The sequence below is a fragment of the Schistocerca americana genome, chromosome 1 (genome assembly GCF_021461395.2).
Source record: "Schistocerca americana isolate TAMUIC-IGC-003095 chromosome 1, iqSchAmer2.1, whole genome shotgun sequence".
NCBI lineage: Eukaryota > Metazoa > Arthropoda > Insecta > Orthoptera > Acrididae > Schistocerca > Schistocerca americana.
This window is the reverse complement of record NC_060119.1, coordinates 406208514-406229287: the sequence shown is the minus strand read 5'-3', so window position 1 is coordinate 406229287 and position 20774 is coordinate 406208514. Positions and strand designations below refer to the sequence as shown.

Sequence of the window (20774 nt, the reverse complement as noted above, 5' to 3'; positions counted from 1 at the left end):
CCCTCAGTGACTGGAAGGAGTAACATCATGGCTGGATTGTCAATCTCATACAACAACTTGTTTTTTCCTCACTCCCAGCACCTCCTCCTATTGACACATGAACTGTTATTCAACGGTGATGGTGATGTATGCATGGATACTTAATAATTTGCTACTGTAGATATCGAAAAGGCCTCCTTGACTGTTTTATGCCTTGAATTTTTGTACACTTTATTACCCACTACAATATCGGCCCCCTCCTTAGATTGTGCAATTGAAAGAGATTGGTCTGAATGGACTGGACTTGTTTTGCTGCCAGGTGTGCACATTGGATGACTTGCAGCATACTGAAGAAATATGAGCATGCGATGAATTTCTTAGCTCAAATACATATTGCCTGCTACAAAATTTTTGCTATGGCATGTATACATCCACATTATTAACATAAAATTCATTCAGGGTGTAGATCTTGAGGATGTCATTGGGGCAAAGCACAGAGCAGCCAAGATTATCTCTCGTCTTAGACCCATAAATGTATGTGGGTATACTATAATGATATTCGCATAAGATATTATCAAGTTATAATTTAAATGTGTAATGTAGAGTACTGTATTCTGTATTACATATAGAATCACAATGAGGTTCTTTAGCATTAGTGGTGGTAGATGACTCAGTCCTGTATAAGGAACGATACTTGTTCCACAAAATCATGTCTCGTGTTTTCCATTTTTGTTGTTGCTTCTTGGTGCTTATAGAAATTAGAGTTACTTTGTTACAGTGTAGTGGTATTTCAAAACAATGCTTTTTTGCATGAATACAAGTGTAAAAAAGTAAATAATGAAGTAGTTATCATTAACACACGAAATGTGATATAAATTTGTGTATATACCACGCTCACTCTGCTGAAGTTCAAAATATGTTTTAGATCTGTAAAGTTAGGTTAAGAAACTATTGGCTATGTAAGTACTCAGGGCAGATAATAACTGATCTCATAAAATTGTTGTAGCTGACTTATAATTAATGTTTTTATTTTGAAGGTATTTTGTAGACCCTTAGCAGCAGTTTAATAAATGGAAATTTAAAGTATTTGCAATGAAAAGTGAATACAAGTAGTTTGACAGTCACCAGTAATGCCTGAATATCTCTTACAAAAATGTTCTGTAGGTTTGAATATCAGTAACCGGACATCACTTTAAATTTTTAACTGCAAAATAAGTCCTTAAACTGCTCTGCTAACTACACACTTGTTGATGAATAAGACTGTCATGCGGTGGCTCAGTGGTTGTGTCCTGGAATCCAGTCCAGAGGATTATAGGTTCGATCCCACAATCGTGCTCGAAACTTTCTGGCAATGTTTGTTAACATCCAAAATGCTAAGTTGTTTAAGTTGAGGACTCAGAGTAAAACAAAATTGTGCGGCAGTCGTTATAGCTGCAGCATTTGACTTGCACAGTGTAGTTGTCAGTGCATCGGACAAGGAATTTTAAGCAGGTGAGACTATTTGTTAGGAGAAGAGTCTATGAAGAAATTCCAGTACCAATTGAAAATTAAGGGAACAGGAGCTACAATGTAATCAGGATGGTATTTTACAACAGCTACAAAATTGGAATTTATTTACAAAGTGTCACTTTGAAAGACTGATTTTCTTTTCCATTTCTTTTAGTTATATTTCTTTAATTTCACTATCTACTTTCATTGTTATCGTTCTTAATTCATGTTCCCCAAGCATCAATGTACGTTTATGTTCACACTTCAAGAACATTTTCTTTTCTTTTGTTATTGGAGTGCTGTTCTGACACTGAAGTTTCTATAACAGAATCATGACTTGCCTGTTGCACTCCTGCCTGTAATTAGAGGTTCTTTTTAGTTCAAAATACAAGATATATTACTATCAGTTAACTTGCACCACCATTCTTATCAACTCAATGTACACTCTGCCCTTCATCTTCATTTCCTTTGACATCTATGAGCCGAACAATATTTTCATTTGAAGGTAGAGTCATCTACACATTTACTGATAATGTGTGTGAACTGCAACCTTCAGTGTTATTGAAATCTGGATTAGAATAAGAAATGAACAAGAATGTAATGAAAAATGTTATAAACTACCATTTACACAGAAAATTCATTTCAAAAAAACTTACCTAAGCTTTTTAAAATTATACAAATCACCAGGAATAAATTATTACTTCAGGCCTGCAATTAACTTCTGCCAATTTTCCATAACAGTAGTCCTGACAAAATTTCCTCTTCCAGCTTTGAGTTTTTCAACCTTAAAAAGTTTTGACACTGTTTTTACTCCATTTTTACACAGCACATATAATTACTGGGAGACAAAATGTAATCAGAATGAAATTTTCACTCTGTAGCAGAGTGTGCACTGATTTGAAACTTCACAGAAGTTTGGAAGGTAGGAGACGAGGTACTGGTGGAAGTAAAATTGTGAGGACGAGTCGTGAGTCGGGCTTGGGTAGCTTAGTTGGTAGAGCTCTTGCCCGCGAAAGACAAAGATCCCGAGTTCAAGTCTTGGTACGGCACACAGTTTTAATCTGCCAGGAAGTTTCAAATCAGCGTACACTCTGCTGCAGAGTGAAAATTTCATTCTGGAGACACCCCCCGGCTGTGGCTAAACCATGTCTCCACAATATCCTTTCTTCCAATAGTACTAGTCCTGCAAGTTTCGCAGAACTTTCTTCCAAGCCTTTCTTTTCCTCTGTTTTGATGATGGTCAATTAATATTGGTAATCGAAGTGTGATGATAATTATTTCAATAGCTGATTTTAGCTGTGCTGCCACTGCATTTTTTGCTAATTTTTATCCATACTGAACCTCTTTTGATGGATCCAAGTTAAGTGTTGTACAATATAGTAGAGTCCACAACACAGTTCAGTTTCTGAGCTAAGGTCAAAAATGACTTCCAGCCTGCAATGCTATACAGTTGACTCTAAGAAGACATTTAACAAGGGAGCTGTGAGAGTAGCTAAATTGCATTCATAACAAAATCCCCGGACTTATTCATAACTAAGTCCCTGAATTTACTACCCTCCAGCAAAGCTGTCACAGTCAAATTATACACACAACCAGGAACTGAATGAAACCTGATGTAGAAAGTGCTGAAATATTTAAGGAAGTGTTTAATGTATATTTGAAAGTCGTGTTGGGTCCCATAGAAGGGGGAGTGTCCTTTGGAGTTGACAAAATATTGGGGGGTGGGGGTAGGGGTGGGTGGTGGTGGTGGTGGTGGTGGTGGTGGCGGCGGTACACAAATATTCAAAATACAACTAAATTATCGTGCTTGACTACTGGTATAAATTCTGTACAGATTAAGTTTACTGTGAATTTATGATTGATAAACCAGGAGGATATTTATTCTCTGTCTGTTTAGACACACACACACACACACACACACACACACACACACACAGATGCGCTTGGGAAAGCTGATATGTTCCTTAGAAGGAATCACAAAGATCAGACTCTCTGAACTAGTTACGCTTGTGACGATAATTCCTGAGTCCAATTATCACTTGCTCTTACTGGTTCAGGGTCAAAGTCCAGTTGGTCATATAATGAGAGTGATCACAGAGCACAGTTAACCTTCCAGCTCCACAAAGGAATACCAATCTCGGAGAACTAATCCCACGTGAACACAAGTTGGAACAGACTAAGTCCCTTGGCTGATGTTCGTCTGCTTGTAGTGGCTGCGGTGCCACATCCTTGAGGTTGGGCTGTTACTGGAACTACATTGTGTAGATCTTGGAGGTTGCTCTGCATCGGAACTGCTTGCAGTGGCTCATTGATCTGAACTAATGGAGAGTAGCCAGGCACCCCCCTAAATACACTCCTGGCAGAGTAATATCTGTGTGCTCCTGATTGTGGTGCTGTTGTCTGGGATGTGCGCACCACTGGTCTTGAGGTTGATGCCTCTCATGGTGAAGCTAGTGCTGCATTTTCTGTGGTGCTGGCTTAAGTTCTACTTCAAAATAGACTGGCATGTTTTGAATACAGTCTAGCAGCACAGGCAACTGCTCATTCATGTCAGTGATGCGGGTAGCTGTGGTTGTAAGTGAAGGATGCATCAAAAATGATCTAACACTTAAATTTACATTAGATGTTAAGAAATTCCTCTTTTCAGAAATACTCCCCTTGCTATTGTCAATCTGCATTTTATATCTTCCCTACTTGGGTCATTACCAGATATTTTTCTGCCCAAATAACAAAATTGATCTACTACTTCTAGTCTCTCATTTCTTAATCTACTTCCCTCAGCAACACCTGTTTTATTTAGACTACATTCTGTTACCCATGTTTCATTATTGTTCATATTCATATTATAATCTGTTTTCAAGACAGTATCCATTGTCTTCAACAGCCCTACCAATTACTTAGCGACCTCTGAGCAATTACAATATCATTAGCAAGCCTAAAAGTTTTTATTTCTTCTTTTTGAACTTTAATGCCATATCTGTTGTGACTCGCCGATTATTCAAAGTGCCGCCGCGCAATTACGCACGTCCTCTACGTGCGACGCTGTCTGCCAGCCATGCAGCAGCTGCGCCACCTAAGCGACCAGCGAGCAGCGGCCGCTAGACTGAGGCTCAGTGTTTAATCGAATGCCGACTTGTTCACAGGTCCACTTACTCAGTGACTTATATGTGTTGTTGTGTTGTCCGAAATATATGTGTTAAATTTGAAGATTTAACAATTGGCGACGAGGTAGTGGATTTTTCCTTTTCACCGTTGCCTCACAGGGTTCCATGGCTACTGTCGAGCAGCTCTTGCAAAATCTCCTTGAACAGCAAATGCTTCTAACAGCGGCGATTCGCGATTTTGTCGCGGCGTCAAATGCGGGGCGTTTCTCGTCGTTGGCTGTACCTCCTTTTCTACCTTACGACGAGACGGCGGAAGACTGGTCTGATTATGAAAAACGTCTTCGACAGCACTTCTTGGCATTTCATGTCACGGACGAACAAACATGTAAGTCTCTATCCCTTTCCTGGATTTCACCTCAGATGTATCGGTTGTTGTCGCAATTGGCTCCTTTGAAGGATCCTGCGTCTTTGTCCTTTGCTGACATGTGCTCCCTTCTGTCTGTCTATTTTCAAAAGCAAATGCATGTGGTAGCCTCTCGTGTTGCCTTTTATTGTTGTCAAAAACAACCAAATCAGTCCTATCGCGCTTGGGCTGCTGAACTTCATGGCCTCAGTCGAAAGTGTCAATTTGTTACTGACGTTCACAAAGAATCCTATGCCGATTCCATGGTACGGGATGCTATTATCCGGTCGGCGCCCGACAAAGAAGTTCGGCAACGTGCCCTTCAGTTGGCGAATCCGACTCTAGATGAAGTTCTCTCCATTGCGCAGTCTTTTGAAATTTCTCGCGTCGCTGGGGCGCAAATAGAAGCGTGGGGTGACGTCGGGGAAATACAACCTCCGTGCGCTGTAGACGACGCGTGCCGCGCATCCCCGCCGGCCGACGTGGCTGCAGTACGCTCCCACGCGCAGCCTTGGCCTAGCCGTAAACAACCCACTAAGAAACTGCAGCAAAATCCCCGGCAACTTCCTTCATGTCCATGGTGTTTTAAGAAACATTCACGCGAGGATTGTCCCCAACATTGGGCTGTGTGTCACAATTGCAAAAAGAAAGGTCATGTGCCTTCCGTTTGTAAATCCGACCGCATACACGATGTTCATGAACATGACGCTGATTCTGATTCTGTGTTGTCTGTCAATTGCACTTCTTCCCTTTCAGGGAAGTTATTTTCAGCTGGGTTCTCCACTCCTGTCCCCTGTCACTCGGCAATTACGGACGTACAATAAACAGAAGATTTCTCTCTTGGGACAGTTTAATGCTGAGGTATCTTACAAATCTGTCGTTCACACTGTTCCCATATTTGTGGTCGACCAGAGCAACGCAGAAAATCTTTTTGGTTTCGATGCCTTTCGCGTTTTTGGGTTTTCCATAGATGACTCTGTCAATATTGTCTCTGACGCTATTCCTTATGCTCAACTGGATTCCTTGTCGACGACATTTTCGTCCCTTTTTTCTCCTGGGTTGGGCCGTGCAAACGACTTTGAAGCTCATATCACGCTCAAACCTACTGCTCGGCCTAGGTTTTTTCGGGCTCGGCCCATTCCTGTGGCCCTTTGTGATCGGGTAAAACGGGAGTTGGATCGTCTCACTGCTTCAGGGGTCTTGCTTCCTGTCACTTCCAGTGAGTGGTCCTCTCCTGTCGTTGTAGTTGCTAAGCCCAATGGTGATATTCGTCTCTGTGGCGATTTCAAAGCCACTGTAAATGCTCAATGCCTCATCGACACTTACCCTATGCCTCGTCCTGAAGCACTGTTCACTAAACTCGCTGGAGGACAGCATTTTTCTAAAATTGACCTGTCGGAAGCTTATCATCAACTTCCTCTCGACGCTGCTTCCTGGCAGTTTCTGGTCCTTAACATGCCTTTCGGCCTCTATCAATAACAACGCTTGCCATTCGGGGTTGCTAGTGCCCCTGCTATTTTTCAGCGATTCTTGGAACAATTATTGCTCCCTGTCCCGGGGTGTATCAATTACATGAACGATATAGTTGTCACTGGCTCCACCACTGAAGAACATCTTCAACATCTCCGCGCACTTTTTAATGTCTTACAGACTGCCGGTCTTAAGTGTAATCTTCAGAAATCACAATTTTTTCAGGCATCTATCACGTACTTGGGGTTTCAACTCTCTCGGGATGGTATTCGTCCGCTTCAACACACTGTTGCTGCGATCGATGCCCTTCCTCGCCCTACATCTGTTAAGGAACTGCAGGCCTTCTTGGGGAAAATAGCATACTATCACAAGTTTTTACCATCAGCGGCGTCGGTGGCTCAGCCGTTGCATCGTCTGTTGCATAAAAACGTGCCTTTTCACTGGTCCGCGTCATGTGACGCGGCTTTCCGGAAATTAAAGACTATGCTGAAACAGGCCCCGTGCCTGGCTTCTCATCGACCTGGCCAACATCTTGTTCTTGCCACAGACGCCTCTCAATACGGGGTCGGTGCAGTTCTTGCGCACCGTTTTTCTGACGGTTCGGAACAACCCATCGCTTATGCCTCCAAAACGCTCACGGATGCCCAACAAAAGTATTCTCAAATTGAGAAAGAAGCTTTGGCCATCATTTATGCTCTTCATAAGTTTGGTGCTTTTCTCTATGGCTCAAAATTTCATCTTGTTACGGATCACAAACCTCTTGTTTCCTTGTTTCATCCATTAATGTCACTTCCCGACAAGGCTGCACACCGCCTCCAGCGTTGGGCTCTTTACTTGTCCCGTTTCAATTATGAGATTCATTTCCGGGCAACGGCTCAACATGCGAATGCTGATGCTTTGTCTCGCCTTCCCATGGGTCCGGATCAGGCATTCGATAGGGACGAATTTTTGTGTTTCCACCTGGATGTTGCCGAGCAGCGGGTTGTGGACGGGTTCCCCATCACTGGGGACAGGCTGGCGGCTGCTACGGGTTCTGACCCTACCCTCTCCCGGGTTTTACGCTGTATTCAGAAGGGTTGGCCAGATCGCCCGTCCGCTAAGACTTCTGATCCGTTGCGGAACTACTACACTTTGCGATACCGCCTCACGGCTAGGGATGGTGTTATCCTCCTCTCCACTGACAATGCTTCGCCGCGTGTTGTGGTACCTGCGTCTTTGCGTGCTTCGGTCTTGCGCCTCCTTCACCAGGGGCACTGGGGTGTGTCTCGCACAAAATCTCTGGCACGCCGTCATGTGTACTGGCCTGGCATCGACTTTGAAATCGCACACATGGTCGCTGCCTGCGGCCCTTGTGCGTCACAGGCCGCTGCCCCGAAGTCATCTTTGTCACCGTGGCCTTCGCCTGAGAAGCCCTGGGAGCGCATTCATGCTGACTTTGCGGGACCCTTTTTAGGTACTTATTGGCTCCTCATAATTGACGCCTACTCTAACTTTCCTTTCATTGTCCGTTGCACGTCACCTACCACCACGGCAACCACCAGTGCTCTCGCCCGCATTTTTTTCTTTGGAAGGCCTCCCCTCTACTCTTGTTACTGATAATGGTCCGCAATTTGCCTCTTCTGACTTTGTGGATTTTTGTGCTCGTCACGGCGTTACGCATGTCACGGCCCCGCCGTTCCATCCACAATCCAACGGTGAGGCTGAACGACTGGTCCGCATATTTAAGGCTCAGATGCGGAAACTTCTGACTTCTTCTGCTGCTGATGATGCGCTTCTCCAGTTCCTGGCGTCTTACCGTTTCACCCCCATGGGCGATCACAGCTCGGCTGAGCTCTTACATGGCCGACAGCCCTGCACGCTACTTCATCTTCTGCAGCCTCCCACCTCACGGCCGCAGGTGCCTTCACTTGGCCGGTTCACCGCCGACGACCTCGTCTGGGTACGGGGATATGGCAGGCGGCCAAAATGGAGCCCGGGCCGCATCTTACGACACCGTGGCAGACGCCTGTATGAAATCCAGATGGACACGGGTGTTGCAGTGCGTCATTCGGACCAGCTTCGGCCTCGGGTGCCAGCAACGCCTGTTCCGAATGCCGCCACACCACCTTTGGCTCTACCTGATGCTCGGGATCTTGGCATCTCTCAATACTCACAACGCAGCCCTCTCACCGTCATCGCGATGCCAGCACCAGAACGGACGCCACCAGGAGACGTGCCCATGCAGGAACCGGAGGACCATCCTTTGTCAGAGTACATCTACTTGCCTCCTCCTCCAACGGACGCCGACACATCGCCCATGTCTCCTGTCATATCAACTGGACTTGCCGCAACAGGCGGATTGGTGCATGGGGCCCCAACAGATTCGACCCCTACGTCTCCTGTCATCTCGACCCGTTATCATCAGGGACACTTCCGTCCGTACGGGAAGCCGCCTCCTCGAGACTTTACGGCGATTCAAACAACGCCTATGGGCGTTAGCCATCTCCAGGACACCTCCATCAAGACCAGTGCAACCATTTCAAAGGGGAGAAAAGTGTTGTGACTCGCCGATTATTCAAAGTGCCGCCGCGCAATTACGCACGTCCTCTACGTGCGGCGCTGTCTGCCAGCCATGCAGCAGCTGCGCCACCTAAGCGGCCAGCGAGCAGCGGCCGCTAAACTGAGACTCAGTGTTTAATCGAATGCCGACTTGTTCACAGGTCCACTTACTTGGTGACTTATATGTGTTGTTGTGTTGTCCGAAATATATGTGTTAAATTTTAAGATTTAACAGTATCCAAATTTATCCTTTAGTTTCTTCACAACTCGCTCAATGTACAGATTGAATAACATCAGAAGTAAATTACAACCCTATCTCACACCCGTCCTGCATTTCTCCAGAACCAAAACTGGTTTTCCCCAGTTTTTCTACCAGTTTTTCCATTCTACTGTAAACAATTTGTGTCACAGTTTTGCAAACATGACTTATTAAAATGATGGTTCAATAGTATTCACATCTATCAGCACCTTTGGAATTGGAATCCTTACATTTTTCTGAAATCTGAAGGTATTTCACCTGTGTCATGTATCTTGCACATGAAGTGAAATAATTTTGCAATGGTTGGCTCTCTCAAGGATCCCAATAATTTTGAGGGTATGTTGTCTGCTCCAGGGGCGTTGCTTCCATTTAGGTCTTTCAGTACTCTGCCAAAGTCTTCATGCTATATGGAATCTTCCGTTCATTTTCACTTAATTCTTCTTCTGTTTGTATAATATTGTCTTCAAGTTTGATCCCCTTATATGGACTATTCTTCCCATCTTTCATATTTCCCGTCTTTGCTTAGTACTGGTTTACCATGAGAGCTCTTGATATTCCTACAGTTGCTTCCCTTTTCTCATAGGTCTCTTTAATTTTCCTATAGGTAGCACCTAGCTTTTCCTTAGGTATGCGTGCTTCTACAGCCTAACATTTTTCCTCTATTCATTTCTGCACAGCCATTTTGCACTTTCTATCTTTCTCAATTTTTAAACATCTGTATTCACTTTCCGCTGCATTTTCTTCTTTTTTTCAATTACATTCCATGTCTCCTGATGTACACAAGGGTTTGTACTAGGCCTTGTCTTTTTAACTGTGTGATTATCTGCTGCCCTCACTATTTAATATGTTAAAGAAACCCATTCTTTTTCTATTGTATTCCTTTCTTCTGTTTTAGTCCAGTGTTACCTAATACTCCCTGTGCACCTCTTAACAACCTCTGGCTCCTTCAGTTTATTCAGCTTGCATCTACTTAATTTCCTACTGTTTTACAGTTTCTTCAGTTGCAGTCGTCAATTAATAGCCAATAACTGATAGTCAGTTGACGTCAGGCCCTGGAAATGTCAGTTTAAAATCTGGTTTCGAAATTGTTTTACAATTGTATAATCAATCCAAAACATTCCAGTGTCACCGGGTCTTCTTCACATGTACAACTTTCTTTCATGATTGGGTATCAGCAAAAATTAAATTATGCTCTGTGCTGCATTTTACCAGGTGGCTTCCTCTTCATCCCCCCCCCCCCCCCCCCCAACTATGTTCTCCTATTTTTCTGTTTCTTCCTTTTCCTGCTTCTGAATTCCAGTAATCCATCATAATTAAATGTTCATCCCCTTTAACAGCCTGAATAATTTCATTTATCTCATGATAGATTCCTGTCTTCATCACCTGCAGAGCTAATTAACATCATATATCAATGCCTGTTTGCAGCTAGGGTGTCCATTTAATTATCATTTCATTCTAGCAAAGCTGCATGGTCATCAACAGTAACTGTTCTTTCGGGAACAGATACTACCGTCATATGTAGTTAAAATATGGCTTCCCGGCCATTGACCTTCTTGTGCGAACGCACACGCTATGCCTTAACTCGTACAGGACTTGGTAGATTAATCTGCCATGAGTAATGAGTATGATGGCCAAACATCTATTAGGCGCACTATGAATGTAGTGGTGTGGACATGTTGGGAATGTGGGTCTCACGGGGAGCATGCAAGGAATAAGTCCCTGCAGGCGCACTATCCTCTGTGCCCTCAGTGGTTCAGATGGATAGAGCGTCTGCCATGTAAGCAGGAGATCCTGGGTTCGAGTCACGGTCGGGGCACACATTTTCAAATGTCCCCAGTAAAGTATATCAACACCTGTTTGCAGCTAGGGTGTCCATTTAATTATCATTTCATTCTAGAGAAGCTGCATGGTCATCAACGGTAACTGTTCTTTCGAGAACAGATATTACAGTCATATATAATTAACATATTAAGTTGCCCTACTGCGACGGGTGTTGTATTTGTATCTGTCGTGGCTATCCCATGATCCCAGTTGGAATAAAAGAAGGCATTTGCAGACACATGCTTTAATGCAAAACCTATATTTAGAATATTTCCTTTTATTTTCATTTACAAATAGCCATATAAACTCTGTTGTGTACAATATGTAACTTCACATTGCATCATATCATCCTTTTTGGTTCTGTAACTGAATCCTGAACACATGTGTAAAAGTAGCCTGCAAAATTTTAATTTCTGCTTTACAAAGATTTTTGAGGATGGGCCAGTCCTTTACCTTAGAAACATAAGCTGACGTAGAAGGCTTACAATATGTGCTAAACTTCCATGTATTTATATGTGTGTGTGTATTATTATCTTCTCAATAAGTCCTTGTTCCTCAAAGAACTTCTTTTTCACAGCATTTTCATTAGTAACTCTTTCTGCACAAAGATGTACATGTAAACATATGTTACAATTTTGTTAATAAGAACATGCTTGTTAGCAATAAACTTTAACGTGTGCTCTGTGTTATAGTGGGAGAGTAAAGGAAAGTTCTTCATGTACATATCAAATAAACCTTCATTGTCTAAATTCTGTCCTCCATTTGCACAGAAGGCCAAATATATGTTTTGAAGCAATAGCATGACACCTACAATAAATTCATCTCCTCGGGCACCGGTGCACTGTTGTCGTCGTCATCATCCATCATTCATCATCATCATCATCTGAAATAAGGCATAGATTTGGTATCCACCTCCTGCTGTATATGAGAACAATGAACAATATGGCAATTAGCATGTACAACATTAAGTGTAGAAAGCAGTGTCTCATAACCAATTTTCTTTTCATTGGGAACAAATGTAACCAAACCCCTATTCATAAATGTTAGGCCAGATGTATTTTTAACATTCACTGTAACAGACCTACCTACAACAATTCACTTCAGTGTAGACGTGTCTCAAACACTTATGTTAAATCCAAACTCCGAACAAAATGGCATATACATGTATTGTTGATGGAACACTACTTTCTCAAAGAAAGTACTCCTACCAATATTGTTTCTTCATAACCTGACAGGATTGAAAGGCCACATAGTACCAATCAACTACCTACCCCAACCAATTGCTATACAATAGATCACACGGAAAAAGATTGTTCACCTTTTGATATGTAGATTTAAATGTCTTAAAGTATCCACTCAAATTATAATTGTGTGTGGGGGGGGTGGGGGGGTGTTTATGTAGGTGCGAGCACATAACACCTCCACATCTCCACATATCTGGAGACGTTGCCAGATCTCGACTGCAGAGCAGAGCACGGACGAGTGTCTTCAGTTTTAGAAACGTTCAGTCATAAATAAAGTAATAGAACAAAAGCAATGTCTCGATAGCAGACTTTCTTTTATAGAAAGTTTGGAAAAAGCATTCTTTATACCAATTGCTTCATGTTCTATTAATTAATTAAACCAAACAGGCAATAAGACTCCTAATTCAGGCGATAGCAAGGAAAGGTGTTTGTATCAATCTCACGAACCGCTTTTTCGCAATAAAGAACAGCGGTAATTGTTTATTTCCTATTGTACTTTGACGAAGTGTGAGTAATTCATAGTCATACCAACAGTGTTTGTCAGTATTTTGCGTGACCTGTTAGAGTCCCATGGAGTTACATTGTAGGACGAGTTACGTTAGCGTAACGGTTAAGGCGTTGGGGTGGTAAGCAAAAGGAGAAGGGTTCAAACCTTGTGCAGTGCTTAATATTTTCTTTATTTAAAAACAATATCGAAGTGTCTTGCTTCATGAATTTTATTCGTTTGAATGCAATTTTTTGAAATTTCTAGTGCTTTGTCTCTTCATTAACCCTTTCGCTGCTGTAGACACGTGCTCCCCGCATTCCGCGCTGTGCGCGATTTTGTCATCACTGCACTGCTCGCCTGTGCAGACACATGGTGTTCCCACTGCTTTGACACACTTATCATTCGATTTCAGAAAAACTATTTGGCCCAAAAATTAGGTTTATACACATCTTCTTGACTGATACCTTTCCCCCATAAATGACTTAATTTTGTTTCGATGTTCAACCCAGTTATTGTGCAGCATTAAATGTAGTAAACCATTGCATGACATTTTGAAGAGTTTGCAGAGGTAAAAGTCCATAGGGTATACTTTCCGTATGGTCGATTTTTAGTTGCCACAATGTTGACAATGAAATGTGGACAAGATACCTAAATTTCATATAAAAGGTATCAGTCAAGAAGATGTGTAAAAATCTAATTTTTGGGCCAAATAGTTTTTGTGGAATCGAATGATAAGAGTGTTAAAGCAGTCGGAACACCATGTGTCAGCACAGGCGAGTAGTGCAGTGACAAAATCGCGCGGAGTGCGGAATGCGGCGAGCACGTCTCTGTAGCAGCGAAAGGGTTAATGCGGCCGTGGTGGCTTTACTTCATGAACTGCACACTCCCCCTAGACGTAAGCTTGTGAACTATGCTATACTATGGCGCTGCTTCTCTTGATGCGTGCGTCATGTGCTACTGGCAACGAAGCAATCTGCCGTGTTTGGGTGAGCTTGCGTGAGCCGCCAAGATAAAAGAATTGAACTATAATTATATTCACAACACTTTTTGCAGACGGTATTCACATATGCTGCTGAATCTACCTACAAAAATATTTCATTGTACAACACATAGTTTAGGAGATATGACATCAAATACTGAGATGCGAGGAAAACTGCCACATCATGCATGACGTTTTAATTTATTACTTCTTTACTATCAATTCAATTCACAACACATTTCACTGACAATACACACATATACCACTGGATATACATGTTCAGTTACATAAGTGTACAGCACATAGTTCAGAAGATACAGTGTCATAAACATTGAACTGCATAAAAATGAAAATGCAGTGCAAAATTTGCTAGACGTAGAGGTGAAATATGTGTACAAATACATGTGAAGTATACTAAATATGCGTGAAATATATTTGACATGTGAGTATGCATGCAAAGCCACAAGTAAAAAAGTCATCTTGAAACTTTGGAATGATTTCAGTCAAATTTTGTACACATATTAATAACAATCTGGAAAGAAGTACCATAGAGGTAGAAACTCCCAGCCTCCTATTGGGGTGAGTGTGACAACATGGAGAGAGAAGAGAAGATGAGGAGATGGACAAACAATAAGGGAGGAGGAGGAGATAGGCAAATAGTGGAGGAGATGGACAAGAGTGGGGAGGGGGAAATGGATAGGGAAAGAGGAGGAGATGGACAGAGAAAGGAAAGAGTAAGTAATGAACAGAGACAGGGGGAGAAAGAGAGAGGCACAGGCATGGGAAGGAGGAGATGCTGAACAGACAGACGAGGAGGAGGAAATGGACAGAGAAGGGGAAGAGGAGGAGATGGACAAAAAAAAAAAAAAGGAAAAGGGGAGGGGAAAATAAGAGAGAAAAGGGGGAGAAGGAGATGGACGGAGAGAGGGAGGAGGAACACGGACAGAGGGGAGGGGAGGGGAGGGGGAAGTGGAAGTAGAGAAGATAGACTAAGCACATATCTAGACAATGCCATGTACTCAGTTAGTGTATAAATCAATCCTGTTTGAATTCGCCACTGAAATGTAATGTTGTGTGGCTAGGGCCTCGCGTCAGGTAGACCGATTGTGTGGTGCAAGTCTTTTTAGTTGACGCCACTTTGGTGACTTGTGTGTCGATGGGGATGAGATGATGATGTTGATGATGACTGATGACAATGATGAAGACAACACAATACCCAGCCCATGAGCGGAGAAAATCTCTGACCTAGTCGGGAAAAGAACCTGGGCTCCTTTACATGGCATTCCGTCACGCTGACCACTCAGGTATCGAGGCGAACAATTTGACACTAAAAATGGATTGATATAATCCATTGTCTTCAAGCAGCTGTTCCACTAATGTTGGCTAACAGTAAAACACTGGCACATTTTACAATTATGGTGAAATGACATAATGAGCCGAAGGTGAATCGGGCAAGGATGCTCTGTACTGCAACCTCCAAGATTACCTGCTCTGAACTCCATGTATTTCTGTATTTGGGCCACCTTAAATGTATAGTGTGTGTCACTATGGTTAACACATTTGAAGAATTGGAGCAGAGACTTTTCATTGCTTGTCAAGTATTTGTGTTCATTCAGAACACCAGCAATTCTACCAAAGTATAGCTTATAACTTTTCTTAATGTTGTATGGTACTGTTACCTTTTCACAACCGGGATGAAGTTTACACATAATCAAGTCTGTGGTGGCTGGTAGAAACAAAAATACAATTATCTTGCAAACTATTCGTTTGCAGACCAATTTTTACTGACTTCTTTTGCTTCTATTATCATGTACTTTCAGCTATATGTGTTTATGCCATTAGATGTGATACAGCCTCTATTCATTGTTTTGGATTACCCACTGCAGAAAGATATCATTTTATTACTTCTTCATGTGCTTAAAATCTTTCTTCTCCTTCTCATTGGAGAGCTGTGTGAGGTTCGCTCACAATGGCTTCTTGACATGTGTTATGTCAAATGAAAGTATTTTGAACTGCCTTTATCTTATATACTGTGATAGTGTAGAGTTCCTGTTTGTCTTAATTCTGTGGGCATGCACTGAAGTCATTGTGATCTACAAACACCCTTTTGCTTATAGTGAATGCAGACTGCTTTGGCTCAAATTTTGTATTTTGTACTTTAAATCAAGAAGGATGTCAGTTTGCGAGTACTATTTGAACTGATTTTGAAACCCCATTGTGTAATTTTTGTGTGTTATGACAAGTGTTTCATCGGAAGACTTAAAGCGTTAAAATATACAACTGTTGTTTGATTTTTCAGAAAGAATTTAGTTTTTCTGTGCTGTGCTAAATCTTTCAGCATATGTATTTTTATTTTTGCAGGTGAGGAAGTGAAGATCGTCACTGTACCACCATTTGCAGAATCTGTTTCGGAAGGAGATGTGAGGTGGGAGAAAGGTAATTTGTTTGCTGTTCCTGTATGTGAATTTATCTATTAACAAGAAATATCATGCATATAAATTTCAGTAAAATTGTCAGAATATAAAATCTTCTAAATTTATATTGTTAATTCTAGCTGTTGGAGATGCTGTTTCAGAAGATGAAGTAGTTTTGGAAATAGAAACTGATAAGGTATGTGATATGTTTTGTGGTTGGATACAAATGGCTACCTTTATATTCATAAGGTTAATTTCTACCTTGTTTAAAGCTATGCAAACATAGAAACAACATCCAAGAGTGTACTGCAGAAGTAACTTTCAGATAACAACTCAATTCTTATTGCCATGGCTGAAAAATTTTTGCTTGTTCCTGAGACTTAGACGTGGAAAACTATGTTAGTCTGTTAGCAGTGTGCTGGCTATTGAAAAGTTTGATGATCTCAGTTTGCTTACTCTGTTTTGTAAGTGCTGGCTGTAACAGCAGCAGAAGCAGCAGTGGCAGTAGTAGTTTGTGACGTTCGCCTGCTTTATTTCTTCGTTGATAGTCCTTGGTGCCGACATACTGCATTGTTAACGGGCTTAAAAATGAGGGATGGAAGTTCAACATTGACTACTGTAAATGATGTAGCTGACAGTTGTACACTTGCGTTTCACAGTTCTTTACTTTCTTTCACTGTTCACAACCCCTCAATATTACAATGTTAATATGGCCAGTTCATTATTAGTTAACTTTTGATAGGGCTCATTAATAGTTTGCAGGCAAACGGCAGCACACTGGTACAATCGTTTACCGTTGAACTCCTATGAGCAGTAAAAAACCTAACCACACAGTTCTTGCAGAATAATACGGTACATGTGGCACTATTGAACAGACTCTGTCATTGTTTTAACGTAAGGCGTATTGATCTTACACTAATTCAACTGCATTATTGTTGCTCTAACTGATACAGATTTCCCCTCTGAAAATCGACCATGGACTGACTGTCTCGGGACCAAAAATCGAGACTTTATATATTTCACAATAATAGATTCTGAAACTATACACTGTTCAATGTTTAATTTACAGAAATTACAATTCAAACAATACTTATTCAATTAACTGATATATAGAAAAATTCCTCCTGTGAAACAGTTGCTTCTACCACAAAGGTTAGGCCAAATTATTTGTTTAAATAATAAAATTAACAGATATATTTACGCAAACCATACTTTTGACAAACCTCATAATTACTTTGATATTAAATAAGGGCTGGCTTTGCTAACATGTTTTTGAATAGAGCCAAATAAATACTTTACGAATGCTAGTTGTTATTCTTCCAAATGTTTATAATTAGTACAGAATCTATATTTGTTTATAAGTCAACAATAGAATAGAAGTCACAAAACAATTATTGATTTCACCATATAGCAAAAGTATTAACTAGGAATAGTCGAAATAAATTAGTAAATTGATTAAATACACAAAACCGAGCACAAAATTAGATCTGGTGCTATATTCTTTAAGACTGAAGGCCAAACTTTCTCTTTTATGGACATGCAGATTATACTCATGTATGTTAATGGTAATTAGTTGAAAATGAATATAAAATGAATTTAAGGAGGCAGGTGGCAAAATGAGAGGAAGTAAAGAGATCCCAGCTTGCTTCGTCAGAAGTTGACGCATAACTCTATTTATGACTATCCTATATTTCATTTAGGAGTAGTGGACAGTCTGCTGTCCTAATCACTGCGCCATTGGTGTAGTGTCCCTGGTTTGAGCATTAGATTTTTGATGAATATATTTGACATTTGAAGCTTCAGTTCCATTGACTGATTTTTGGTGTTCATGAAATGTGGTTGAGGTTTCTTCTAGTTAACTCAGACTGTCCTACGTGGAAGGTGCCAAGACTTCGACTCATATGCAATAGCAAATCCTGTGCTCTGCCAGGCATCAAAACCTGGAATTCAGTGCATTAACAACAGAAGAATGAGATGAACCATGCACACAGTGGGTCCACTGCCAACACATTACATTACATTTTAAAGAAACTCGGGAAATGGAAATCCTATTTCCTTAAACGGGTTTTTTTCCTATATAAGAGTTTTTTAGCCATATCACAAATGCACATTACTTGGCACTAGCAAATAATAAAATATATATAAGTGCCGCACACTTGTCCTTAACTCGGTAGGCATTCATTTTAAAGTCACATGTAAAGTCACCATTGGGGCTTTCAATTTAAGGGCAGCATCCAGAATGAAGAAGTAATTGTTTATCCTTCAATATTATCCTTTACATCCCAATAACAGAGATCAAGAGGTAATTTGGTTTTTCCAGCCAGCATAATCTACTGACAAGAGTTTCATCTTGGTAGTATTCAAACCTCAAAATTTAAAAAAAAAAAGTGTTGGAACAAATTCTGGAAATTTCCAGAATAAAAGAATCAACTTTGGAAGGAGCAAGAAGAGAGAGAGAGAGAGAGAGAGAGAGAGAGAGAGAGATGAATATTTCAAAACAGTCTATTATATTTTACTTCTCCTTCTTCTCTGCGGATGGATCACTAAGGACCACGCGTAATCAACATTTGTTGGCATTCCTTTTCACCCAGTATTCCTTCATACTCAATTAATGGGCTAGTTTTCATTGCACAGACCACGTATGACGGTTAGTTTTTCTCTCTTCTTCCTCAAAACCCTGTGTGTTTCTGATTTTTCTGATTTCATTTCTGTCATGTAGATTTGGAGACCCTAATTCTCTCAGGTCTTCTTCTGTCTGTTTGTACCAGTTTGGTCTTGTAGTTTTGTTCTTTAAAAATGTACAGATTTTTTACGTTAACCTGTTTGAGTCCATTCTTTCTAAATGTTCCATGAATTGGATTCTTCTCATGCGCATTGTGTCTTATTTTGGAGATATTTTTATATATTTCTGCATTGGGTTTTGGATAATGCACACCATCTTTAGTTCTTGGTCCTAGGATTTTCCTCATTATTTTACGTTCTTTCACTGCTAATTCCCCTTTTAGTGTTCTGTGTTGAAGACTTAGTGTCTCAGATGTGTAGAGAGCTTCGGGTTTAATTACTGTTGTGAAGTGTTGTATTTCGCAGTTCCATGAGAGACTCTTTTTGTTGTAAACGTTTTTTGTTAACTGAAATGCCATCTCCAATTTTTGGACTCTTGATCTGACAGATTTCTTTTCATTACAATTTTCTGCAATCCATTCACCTAAATATTTAAATTCTTTTTCTCGAGAGATGTAGTTATTACCAATTTTGAGATCAGAAGGTGCATCTTTGATGTCAGTCGTAAATTTTTTTTTTTTCAAATGGAATTTCTAATCCTATTTTTGCTGCCTAGTCTTGTAATAATTCTAGCTGTTTCTGTGCATCAGTAATGTCTTGTGCGTTCAGTGCCATGTCGTCACCAAATGCTGAACAGTCTAATTCTAGGCCCTTACATTTTGGTCCCAGTCTGTGCGCTGGTGCACCTGCTTTTCTCCATTCTTGAACAACTTTTTCAGGAGCACAATAGAAGAGCACTGGGGACAGTCCATTCCCTTGTCATACTCCTGTGTCTATTTCAAATACTGTGCTCAAATCTCCCATAAATTTTACTTTGGATTTGGTCTCCGTGAATGTTTCTTTTACGATGTTTATTGTCTTTTGATTTAGTCGAAATTCTGCTAACACTTCAAAAAGGAATTCTTGGTCTATACTGTCGTATGCTTTTTTTAAAGTCAACAAATGTGATGGCATAACTTCTGTTTGAAGTACTGTGCAAATATTTCATTGAGTTTTTCAAGTAAGGATTTGTTCTATGCACGGACATAAGTATTTTGCAACTTAAGGGATCATATTTAACAAAACACTCAGCAGATCTTTCTCTCACTGCAAGCACAGTTCATCCCCCGCTACCTTAATACCTGATGCATTCATTATTCATTACAGAAGAGGAGCAAGACTTTTAGAGGTTCTTTTGGTTGTGAACTGCATTGCAAGAAATCTGTAAAGTCAAGATCAGGTGCGTCCATAAGGAAGAATGGATATGTGTTTGTCAGTCTGGTGTTGTTCCTCCAGGATATTGCCAGCATGAGCCCATAATGAACCCAGAACTACTTCATTTCCTCCATTCTCTTTATTTCAGTGCTGCACAGAAAGCTTAGCTACTAGCTCTTCTACATTCATTTCGATGCTGAGCACAGGCTGAAGAAATTTCTCTGTCTCTGCTGGTGTCCTGTACTGACAGACTGCAGCACTGCCAGTAGATCTGCTATGGTGTCCCAGTGCGATAGAGTCGTTTGGTGTGCAGGGCATCTGCCAGTAATAAGAATGATCTTTTTTTCTGTGGCACCATCTCAGTGTTTAAGCTCCTAAGAAATTGTGTGTAAATTTTAGCATTCAACCAGGGATTGCTAATAAAATCATAGGTGCACACTATGGTTTGTAAATCACCTGGGAGTATAAAATTTTCCCCATTATCAATGACAGCAACTTTCCGTAGCTGTCACTATTAACACACAGGGCTGTCATTCTTTCTTTCTTTTTTTTCCTCCGATATATTTTCCACTGGTTTTAGAGGGAGTAAATTGTAGAAGACCACAATTCCATC

At 41.0% G+C, this 20774-nt stretch overlaps 1 protein-coding gene across 1 annotated transcript in view; it reads left to right on the top strand.

Moving 5' to 3' along the window:
- Positions 1-20774, top strand: part of LOC124601935 (dihydrolipoyllysine-residue succinyltransferase component of 2-oxoglutarate dehydrogenase complex, mitochondrial) — a 73716-nt gene that overhangs the window by 13898 nt on the left and 39044 nt on the right. The window contains exons 4-5 of the mRNA XM_047136283.1: positions 16134-16208; positions 16327-16382. Coding sequence (XP_046992239.1) covers positions 16134-16208; positions 16327-16382 — 131 coding nt within the window. The remainder of the gene's footprint in view (positions 1-16133; positions 16209-16326; positions 16383-20774) is intronic.